Source organism: Silene latifolia, chromosome 3, assembly GCF_048544455.1.
Source record: "Silene latifolia isolate original U9 population chromosome 3, ASM4854445v1, whole genome shotgun sequence".
Taxonomy (NCBI): domain Eukaryota; kingdom Viridiplantae; phylum Streptophyta; class Magnoliopsida; order Caryophyllales; family Caryophyllaceae; genus Silene; species Silene latifolia.
In genome coordinates, this window is record NC_133528.1 from 150,764,383 (window position 1) to 150,776,124 (window position 11,742).

Here is an 11,742-nt window from a genome sequence, read left to right on the forward strand (position 1 = left end):
ACCTCTGATCAGTACTCGCCATTTGATGATCCACTTTTTCTTACTCAGAATGATCAACCCAATTTGAAGCTCACTGATGTACTGTTTGATGGAACAAACTTCTTGCAGTGGCAACGAGATGTTGTCCAAGCTTTGTTGTCCAAAAACAAGTCTGGCTTCATTACTGGTGAATGTTCAATGCCTGAGAAGAATGACAAGACTTACAATCAATGGATCAGGTGTGATCTCTTGGTTCTGCGATGGATTCTTCATTCCATTGTTCCAAGTCTTCGTGAAAATCTTTAGTATGCAGCTTCAGCTAAGAATTTATGGTCAGAGATAGTTGAACGTTATGGTCAACTGAATGTTCTTGAGTTGTATGAGCTGAAGAAGGATCTTATTAATGCTAAGCAAGAAAACCTTCCATTGATTGAGTATTACAGTCGTATGAAGAATCTTTGGGAAAGCATTGATCAAATGGATCCTGTTCCAATGTGTGTCTGTGGTGTTATGTCCAAATGCACCTGTCAGCTTCTGAAGAGGATCTTGGATAGGGAGACACATGCTAAGCTCATTCAGTTGCTAATGGGGTTAAATTCCAGCTATGAGCAAGTTCAAACTACAGTTCTTTCCATGGATCCTTTGCCTTCAATCAACAGGACATTGGGTTTGTTACAAAAGATTGAGAAGCAAAAGGTCATTAATGATTCTGTTAATGAATTCTCTGTGGAATCTGCTTCTTTTGTCTCTAAAAAGAGGATCAGCAATCAGAGTCTTCAAGGACAACCTTCCAAAAGGGTTAAAGATGATGCTGCAGCTCCTGGTTCAGTTCCTGTTTGTGAGCATTGTACCAAGCCTGGTCATGTTATTGCTGATTGTCATCGTCTCAAGACTTGCACTTTTTGCAATATTAAAGGTCATATAATTGAGAGATGCTACAAGTATAGAGCTTTCAAGAAGGGGAAGGGCAAGCTTGCTGAGTCTTGTGCACCTACTGCCAACAATGTCTTGGTTTCTCATCATGATCAAGATGAAGAATATGTTGATCTTTCTCCTGTTGATAGCATTGTTCCTTATACTCAAGCGGTTCATTATCCAGGGATGCCAGCTAATGTTCCTTCTGATATGGTTCAAGGCATAATCAATTCTGTTATGCAGCAAGTTTCTAAGGCATATTCTGGTGAGAATACTTCTCTGCATTCTGCTGTCAATTTTGCAGGTATGGTTTATGATCATATTTCCATTCCTGTACAATCTAAAGCTCGTATTACTCATTCTTCATCTTGGATAGTAGACACTGGTGCTTCTGAACATATTACATTTCAGTATCCTTTGTTACACAATGTTAAGACCTTAGTCAAACCTATATATGTGGCCTTACCTGATGGAACACTGAAACAAGTGTTTCAAACAGGTCAAGTATATTTCACTGGAAGTATTATGCTTCAGAATGTGCTTTATATCCCTGATTTTAGGCAAAACTTGTTATCTGTTGGTAAATTAGTCTCATCTACTGGTTTACTTGTTTGTTTCTTATCCTCTAAATGCTTATTTCAGGACCCTTCAAATAAATCCATTGTTGCTGTTGCTCAGAGAACAGGCGATTTGTATAAGATTAATATCAACTCTAAAGTTGTCATTCCTGTATCTCATAGTTCAGTACCTCATAGCAATGTATCTACAGTTTTTCTTTCATCTGAGAATACTTCAGCTGATAATAAATGTAATCTTTCCTTGATTCATGCTAGATTTGGTCATTCTTCATTAGAGAAGCTACAGCATGTACCTTGTATTAAACTCAATGGAATAAAGAATATCTTTTGTGAAACTTGTATTTTGGCCAAGCATCATGTTCTTCCTTTTAATAGAAGTACTTCACATGCAAAGAAATGCTTTGATTTGATACATATTGATGTTTGGGGTCCATATAGGATTCAATCTAGTACAGGGGCTAGATCATTTCTTACTGTCCTAGATGATTACTCTAGGAACACTTGGGTTTTTCTATTACAAAATAAGACACAGGTTCCTGGTTTGATTAAGAGCTTTGTAGCATATGTTGAGAATCAGTTTGCTGCTCAAATTAAGATTGTTAGGTCTGACAATGGTACAGAAATTTTTCAGAAACAATGTGAGGATTTCTTTAAGACAAAAGGCATTAAACACCAGAGAAGTATAGCTGGTAGGCCTCAACAAAATGGCCGTGTAGAAAGAAAACACAGGCATCTTCTAGAAACAGCTCGAGCTCTTAAGTTTCAGTCCAATGTTCCACTGAAATTTTGGTCTGAATGCTTATTAACTGCTACTTACCTAATAAATAAAATGCCAACTAAGTTGCTTAATTGGAAATCACCATATGAGGTACTTTTTGGTGAAGCACCTCAGTATGATGAGTTAAAAGTTTTTGGTTCCCTTTGCTTTGCTACTAAAGCTTCTTCTGATAAATTTCAACCTAGAGCATGTAAGTGTGTTTTTCTGGGCTATCCCTTTGATCAGAAGGGTTATAAGGTTTATGATTTAGAAAAACATGTCTTATTTACAAGCAGGGATGTAATATTTAAAGAGGATTATTTTCCTTATAAAAATGATACTGATTTACTTCAAAATGATCAGTTTACACTGGTAGACCTGCATTCAGATGGCTTAAATGATCCTATTATAACAAGGAACAACACAGCCACTGATTTGTCAAATGGTCCAAACCAAAATAATGATCAATCAGTTACTTTCAGTGACACAATTCCTTCTGTTGGAGTTTCTGATCCTCCACAAAATTCAGAAGATACTATTCCTGAAAACTTGCAAGATTCACAAGTAGTTACACCTGATGCTATTCCATCTACATCAGGTAATCAAAATCAAGTCATCAATGATTCTGCTGCCAGGAGACCTGTTAGGACAAAGTTTGCTTCATCTAGAATGAAGGGTTTTCACTGTCCATTACCTCCCTCTTTACAGCATCCTAATGCTTTACATGTTCAGGTTTTAGATACCATAAGTGGATTTGATAAAGAATATGTCAGGTCTTTGTGTAATGTCTTGACTGAGACTGAACCAACTTCTTTTAAAGAAGCATCTACTGATCCTAGGTGGGTTATAGCCATGGAACAGGAGTTAAAAGCTCTTGAGGATAATCAAACTTGGGAACTCACTGCTTTGCCACCTAATAAGCAAGCTATAGGTAGTAAGTGGGTTTACAAGATAAAATATAACTCAGATGGTACTGTTGAGAGGTTCAAGGCTAGGTTAGTAGCTAAAGGTTATAACCAGGTAGAAGGGAAGGATTATAAACACACCTTCTCCCCAGTTGCCAAGTTTGCTACTGTTAGAACATTGTTAGCTGTAGCCTCAATTCAGAATTGGCCTTTGCACCAATTAGATATAAATAATGCTTTTTTACATGGTTTTATTGAAGAGGAGGTTTATATGAAACCCCCACAAGGTTATAAAACCAAGAAAGGCATGGTTTGCAGGCTTGTAAGATCATTATATGGTCTTAAACAGGCTTCAAGGCAATGGAACCAGGAACTTTGTAAGTTTTTGGTTAGTTTAGGATTTACTCAGTCAAAGTATGATTATTCTCTATTTACCAAGCATGATGCCATAACTGGAAGTTTTGTTATTGCATTGATTTATGTTGATGATGTATTGCTTTCTGGTAATAGTTCTGAAGGAATACAAGCATTAAAGGATAGTTTACATTCTAAATTTACCATTAAGGATCTTGGTCAAGCAAGATATTTTCTGGGATTAGAGATTGCACGAAATGAGAAGGGCATTGTCCTGAATCAAAGGAAGTACATCCTTGACATTTTAAAAGAGACAAACATGGAGAACTGTAATACTGCAAGTTTTCCAATGCAGAAAGGACTTAAACTATCCACTGATGCAGGAAATATACTTCCTGAACCTGAAATTTATAGAAGTTTAGTTGGTAAACTGCTATATCTTAACATGACAAGGCCTGATCTCTCTTACAGTGTACAGCACCTGAGTCAGTTTCTGAGTCAGCCTAGGGACACTCATCTCAATGCTGCATATCATGTTCTAAGGTACCTGAAGCAGACTGTTAATGCTGGTTTGTTCTATTCTGCACAATCCTCTTTTACTGTTAGAGCTTACACTGATGCTGATTGGGCGACTTGTGCATTCTCTAGTCGTTCTCTCAGTGGTAACTGTATATTTTTGGGGAGTTCACTCATTAGTTGGAAGACTAAGAAACAGAAAACAGTAAGTAAGAGTTCAGCAGAAGCTGAATACAGGAGCATGTCCTACACAACTGCTGAACTTGTCTGGTTGGTGAACATTTTGCAAGAGTTACGAGTGTCAGTCAAGCTTCCTATTCCCCTCCATTGTGACAGCACTGCTGCAGAACACATTGCACGCAATCCGGTTTTCCATGAGAGGACAAAACATCTCAATGTGGACTGTCACTTTGTTCGAGATAAGCAACTAGAGGGTTTTCTACTCACACAGCATGTCAAGAGCTCTCAACAGTTAGCTGATATTATGACTAAGCCCCTGGGTGCTTCAGCGCATTATTCTCTCTCAGTCAAGCTTGGACTCAACCTAGGACAATATAGTCTAGTTTGAAGGGGGGGTATGAACTAACTAAGGTTGTTAGAAACTTAGTTAGTTAGATTAAAGTTGTTACAAGGTTGTTAGAGATATTTGTAAGTCGGTTAGAGGTTGTTAGACTAAACCTACATAATCTTCCTATATATAAAGGAAGCCTCTCATTGTAACAAAATACTTTTTGAGAAATACAATTTTAATTCTCTCTTCTCTACTGTACTCTCTCTCATATTCATTCTCTCAAGTTTCTTAGTATATCTTCATCATTACATCTATCAAGATGATGAAGGTTCATAAAACAATTAAGCCCAAATTTGTTTCAAACTGATTTAAACTATTTCCAATTACAAATGAAAAATTGATAAATAGCGGGTTTAATTTTCACCATCCCTTATTACTTGACTTATACGGTTGCTCACACCCTATAAAAACTCTCGATTTCTTTGATGTTCCTTCGTCAACCTAACTTAATTAGATATCGTCTCTCACAAGGTTTTGTGTCATCAAACATTGCATACGCTAGGAACCTCATACCATTTATTGTTGTCATCACCATGCTTAATATATCTTCAGTATTACTTTCGCGATTTGGCTGCTTAGATGATTCTGCCACGTCTAAAGAATGCTCCGGATTATCTGCAACATGCGATGATGCGTTAATTAATAATAGGAATAAATATAATAGTTGGACCTCAACCATCACCTTATATAATTGTTGGACCTCAACCACCACCTTAAGGTTCTAGTTTGGTGGTCGGCAGGTCGGATTCATAACAGGTCAGTTTAATTTAACTATAATTATTAAACAGTTTTACAATAAATTTGAATAAAACCGCTGTAGATAAGTATTTTTTTTGTTAAGAGTACTACGCCGTACCTTGCAGTGTCGAGTAAGATTCACTGAGAATATTGTCAAGATCCTCATCGCCATCTTTGGGCAGTTCAAAGTGAGTCAAGAGTTTTACACGCTCATCATATTCCAAAGCCTGAGGTTGACATCTGCGTGACACCAGGAAATTAAAGGAGGTCATTGAAGCGCTCCATGCAAAATCATTTGTAGGGAGAAGCGATTTCTATTTAGTTATTGGAGAGATTCGGTCTTATTGAGATAGCTTTAATTCTATTTTGTGGTCATGTATTAGTAGGAAGTCTAATCGTGCTCCGCACGACCTTGCTCATTTTTGCTTGGTAGGGAGGTCAGCGAGGTTCCCGTCTTACTCGTTACCACTTTTTATCGGAAATATTTTTAATGTCGATTCAGCTAATATAATTTAGACCGCATTTTTGGGGTTTTCTTCAAAAAAATAAAAGATATATTCACCTGTTAGTACGACAATTATTTATTATTTTTTTTGATGAGGGAAAACTCAAACACAGATAACTATCTGATGCTAGATAATAACGTCAAGATAGGAAATCAAGAAGGTTTAACATGCTGAATAATAATGTCATGAAATTTAGCTTAATTAAGTTCAGTTCATCGTCTTGTCTATCCCAAAGATTAGACCAAGTAAAGCCTAATATTAAACATAAGAATGATTAACCAAGTAAAGAGCATATATGACCTGCAAGGATGCACTCCGCAATGGCAAGACGAACATTGTCGACGAAGCATATAATCTTTGAAGAGTTTAATACCAAAGTCTAACGTATGAGCTAGTGAATTGATCTTCTTATTTTGCTCTTTTTCTCCTTCCTTTCGTTCCTGCGTTTCACGCTCTAATTTTTCCCTGAGTAATCTCGTTTCTTCAATCAACTCTTTTACGAGCTCTTGTTGATCTAGTCGTACGCCTTCTTCTTGCTTCGCGTTCCTCACTTTCAATTCTTCGGCCGCTCTCTCTATTGCTTTTTTGACCGCCTCCTCTTTCGCTAGTTTGGCTCTCTTGTCTTTCGCTATTTTGGCCGCCCTCTCTTTCGCTTGTCTAACCGCCTCCTCTAAGGCTTGTCTCCCCTCCCTCTCTTTCGCTTGTTTGCGCTCCCATTCTTTCGCTTGATTGGCTGCATCCTCTTGTGCTTGTCTGCGCTCCCTCTCTTTCGCTTGCTCGGCCCTCATCTCATTCTCCGCTTTCATTGCCAACCGTAATTTTTTCTTGGAATGCTTGTATTTAAGCAAACCAATAAAAAAATTTACGAAAATGGGAACTAGGTACACCGCTATAGTTGCGCTTATCGGATCAAACATGTTATACTAGATAATTAGTAGGAATTACGAAAAGGTTGGAATTTTGGCAGCGGAATGTGAGGAAGAAGACAATAGTCTCTTTCTCTCTTGCTCGCTCCAGTCGGCCCCGTTGTATTACGTAATGGAATAATTAGCATGCTATATATTTGGAGGAGAGTTTCTCTCAATTTCCTAAAAAGAAATGGAGAGTTCATTTTCTTTCGGTGGTCCATATCGTATTCTGGCATCATCAAACTGCTCAAAATTTATGGGTAAAAATAAAGGGATAATGGAGAGGCCATTTCCTTTCGGTGGCCCCGTTGTATTACGTAATGGAATAATTAGCATGCTATATATTTGGAGGAGAGTTTCTCTTAATTTCCTAAAAAGAAATGGAGAGGCCATTTCCTTTCGGTGGTCCATATCGTATTCTAGCATCATCGAACGGCTCAAAATTTATGGGTAAAAATAAAGGGATAATGAGGTTTAGTGAGAAAAATATTATTAAATGAGTTTAAGAGAGGAAATAAAGAGGAAATGGAGAGAAAGAAATGGAGGGGATTCATTTTCATATATTTGACCCCTTCCCAACTCAATTAACTTGGTTATGTCGTTGCCTACTTGCATGTAGACAAATATTTTCATACAAATCAAACGCAAAAGTCATCTTTATGACCCTTTCATATGTTTTTAATTGGTGGGTAATTTAAAATTAAATTACTAATCATAATATAATAAGTTCGGTGTTGAAGACTTTTTCTAGGTAGAAAATATCACATTTAATTGATTTAGTAAAATTTTGGAAGAATGTTATTTTGTAAGAGTGTGTTTTAAGAAAACTTTTTCCTTATTTGATTTAGTACTAGTTTGATTAAAGCTTGTAAAATGTAGAAATTTCAAAATCTCCTAAATTGTGTAAAGTTGAGAAAATATCTATTTAATATAGGTGTTGTTTGGTCAAGTTTTAAAAGTGCTTTTCTAACTTAAAAAGCAATAGGTAGGCCAAACACTATAAATTAGGAATATGAAGAACTACTTTTAAAAAGTTATAAACTGATTATTGACCCCAAAAAGTGGAAGTAGATATTTTCTACTTCTCATTCTACTTTTCACAAAAGTGTTAACACCCAATTATTTTGGGTATTTTTTTTTTGCCTCCAACAAACCATTATCCCATATGCTATATTATGGTGTGCTTCATTTTCTCTCTTCTCTTAATTCTTTGCTTCTGTCACATGTACTCATCAAAGTAACATGTAATTACTCGTCTACTCCAACTATTTTTTACTGCTATCTTACTTCTATGATCTTATATACTCCCCCGTCCCAATGATTTATTTATCGTTAATTAAAATATCTAACAAAGAATATAAAATGTAAACAAATGAATGAGACGGAGGGAAAAACTATCAATAAACATGATTAATAAACAAAGCAAAAAAAAGCTGGATAGAAGTAGTCAGGCTAAACATATAATTTTTATAAGAATGAGTTATTACAAAAATATGGCCAAGCAACCAAATTTTTTCCAAAAATAACGTATAAATAAACTCTTTTTAGAAAGCAAAAGTTATTTTACACAATAAAAGGAGTTAGGGATCGTTTGATTTGGGGTGTTAGGAAAGGTAAGAGAATGAAAGTTAATTATTGCCTTTATTTATGTTTGTTCTTAAACAAATCTTTTAACCACTAAAAAATATTAGTAGTATATGCAGAAAATGGAGATTTCCTAATATTGCTTGAAAATAGTTATAGTTTGGGGAAGTTGGACTTTCTGTAATGCTCGATAAAAACTTTCTTTTTATATAAAAAAATAATAATATCTATCTATATATAATACTCCCTCCCATCCACATCAAATGTTACATTGACTTTATCACACTTGTCGAGGCGTGTTTTGCAACGTGCTTATCTTTAGTTACACATTATTAAAAATTAGAAAAAATTGATATTCTTGTAGCATTCATTACGATAAATCAAACAAGATCTCACATGACTATATTTTTTCTTATATATTACAAATAATACCAAATATTCTCTACCATTATGAATAGTGCCAAAAAGTCAATGTAACATTTGGTCTGGATGGGAGGGAGTAATAAAAAGACAAACTAACTACCTATACTAATGCCATATCAAATTTTTTAATTATACTACAAAACCCATCTCCACATCATTAAATCATTTATTATCAAGAGAAAAAAAAAACAATAAAAGAAAAAAAAAAAAAAACAAAGCACTACATAATAACATTACCTCTTTAAAAATAATTTTAGTATATCACACTATAATATGTTATTTAAAAAATAAAATAGAAAAAAGTAAAGGTTTAAGCAATTTGTAGCATTAAATACAACGTAACTACAACACCACAAACATTAAGATTTGTCTAATGTAAAATAAACTAAATAACTTAAACAACATTTAAGCATCAAAGTAAATTCTAAATTTAAATTTTTAGATTTTATTGTAAGATAAGTTATCTCGCAAAAATAATAATTAATTGAATATATAAATAAGCTTTTATTATTTTTTTGTTACAACATCATATTCATTTAATTGTGCAATTTATATTCGTTTCAATGAGTTGATTACATATAAAAAGAGTTTAAAAAATAAAATAACACCGTTTTTGTCATATGATTTACTTTAAATGAGGTGAAAATAGAAAAATGGAGGGGGTATTATATAGCGTAGGGTAATAAATTTAAATATAATAATACAAGGATAACATAGAGACTAGAGAGTACCAAAGATACTATTCTAAAGACATGTTATCCTATAAAACAAAAAAAAAATTAATTGCAGTGAAAAAAACAATTTAATACAAAAAAAAATATCATGGTCTACGATAAGTGGTGTTCATGTGAAATTGACACCATTACTGATGAAAATAATGAATACATATGAGAAACAAATTAAAAGTAAAAAAAATATTGGCCAATGATGGAAATGAGCACCGGATCTATTGCCTATTCAATTAAATACGGTAAATTATATATCACAATTCACTGTCAAATTAAGTAGTTCCATACTACATTCATCATCTGGTATTACGTCTACTTACCCATGATATAAAAATAGATATTAAAATGTTGTTATGCTTGTCACCAAACTAGATAAATTATAATTCAAGTGAAATAATTTTGTGTGTCAATGTTAGCAACACAAATGTCAACATGTTTCATACTAATGATACAATTATGCATAAATTTAAACAATTAATCTTAAAAGTTTATGTAATTTTCACGGGTAAAAAAGTCAAAAACTAGTTGATATTGATATATGATTGATTGCATCACCCCCTCCCCAAGTACACTTGTGGACTTGTGGTTCGTTAATCGTTTCACCTAGCTACCAATTCAATCTTGATCAACTACAATCAACTTGTGATAGAAATAATCACAATACGAATATAATTGCCGTCCGAGTAAGTTTCATGCGTACTACTCAGAATTTTTTTCTGCACAGATTCTTGTTTCAAAAAAAATGGCTAATGTAATCATAATGGTATAGTAAATGTTACACATTATGGTAACTTGTTTTTCAATAGTAGTCACATTTGACTATAAAATGATTACAAAATTCTGTTTTATTGCTTCAAATCAAAATGACCCGTTGAAGCAAGAATAACTGTTTTTTTCTAAAGTAGAGTCCAAAATAAAAAAAACAATTACTAGTATCAAATTGGGGTTAGATGAAACATATTACCAAAAATTGATTCACGTCAGCTATAAACCTAGGATCGCATTGAAGTCATTTAGCGGCTAATACCCTTTCTAGTATTAGAAAAAGAACATTAGGAAAACAAATAAGTCGATGAAGGCCTCATCGATTTTTTTTTTTTTTTTTTTTGAAATCAACTGCCCGAAGGCAATACTAATTAAATAAGCGATCAAAACGTACAACAGCGTTTATAGACAATGGTAACCCATCGTCCCAGACAACACGACCCAATACACGAGGATTACAATGAGCAAGAGCATGAGCTACACAGTTGTTAGAGCGAGATACATGAAGCCAAGAAACCGACTGAAATTGAGTACTACACGCAATGATGTCCTCGATCAGCAATGAGAACATGCTTCTTCCCGTTTGTTTTCCTTTAATAGCTTCAATGACCTGTAAGCAATCACTCTCCACCTCCAGAAATTGGGTACCGCGCCTCGCCGCTTCCTCCAATCCGTCCAAAACCGCACAAGCTTCAGCAATATGCACCTCCCATTGCTGTTCCCTCCCAATCGACATTCCCCATAAAACATCACCCCTCGCATCTCGACACACAACCCCCGTCGTAATTCCCTCACCCTCCTTCACACCCGCATCAACATTGAGTTTAACATAGCCATCTCGCGGTCTCTTCCACCCCTCTTCCTGTTCACTTCGTTCCCGTGACCCAGCAGCTCTCCTTTTCTCCTTACCCTCGTCTTCACACTCCCCAACCCCTTCGTGAATAACGTCCTTCACCCGGGTAACAATGACACTCGGTTCTACCGTAATATTGTCAAAGATGACTTTATTTCGGTGTTCCCAAATAGCCCAACAACCTACCATCATCTTTACACACTCCGATTCACCCATCTCCTTCCAGCAAGCTTCCACCCACTCTTTGACATCGCTCCCACACTCGGCCATCATACCATCCATCCCAACCCCGTCCCAGACCCATTTGGCCACACCACAATCCCTGAACAAATGGAGACTCGACTCTAAACAAGAATTACATAAAGGACATAGAGAGAACTCACCTCCAATTCGTGCCGCAATGTTTGCTCGAGTAGCCAGTGCTTCACTACACAATTGCCAAAAGAAGAGTTTAACGCGAGGCCAAACCGAAAATTTTCAGAGCCGAGTCCAGAGCCGCCTTCCCCTCTCTTCATCCGAGCTAGTCGCCATATCCCCTTCATCACCAGCTAGCCTCCTATAAGCGCTACGAACCGTATACACACCATCCTTTTCTAGTCCCCAAAACCATATATCGCTGGGCCTATTAGGACTAATCCGAATATTCCGAATTCGTTCCCGTT

The 11,742-nt window shown here is 35.6% G+C and overlaps 1 protein-coding gene across 1 annotated transcript; it reads right to left on the bottom strand.

Moving 5' to 3' along the window:
• Positions 1 to 10,594: 10,594 nt before the first annotated feature.
• On the bottom strand, positions 10,595 to 11,350 carry LOC141649973 (uncharacterized). Its single transcript, XM_074458636.1, has one exon. The coding sequence runs from the start codon at positions 11,348 to 11,350 to the stop codon at positions 10,595 to 10,597; it is 756 nt and encodes a 251-aa protein (XP_074314737.1).
• Between the last annotated feature and the right edge of the window lie 392 nt (positions 11,351 to 11,742).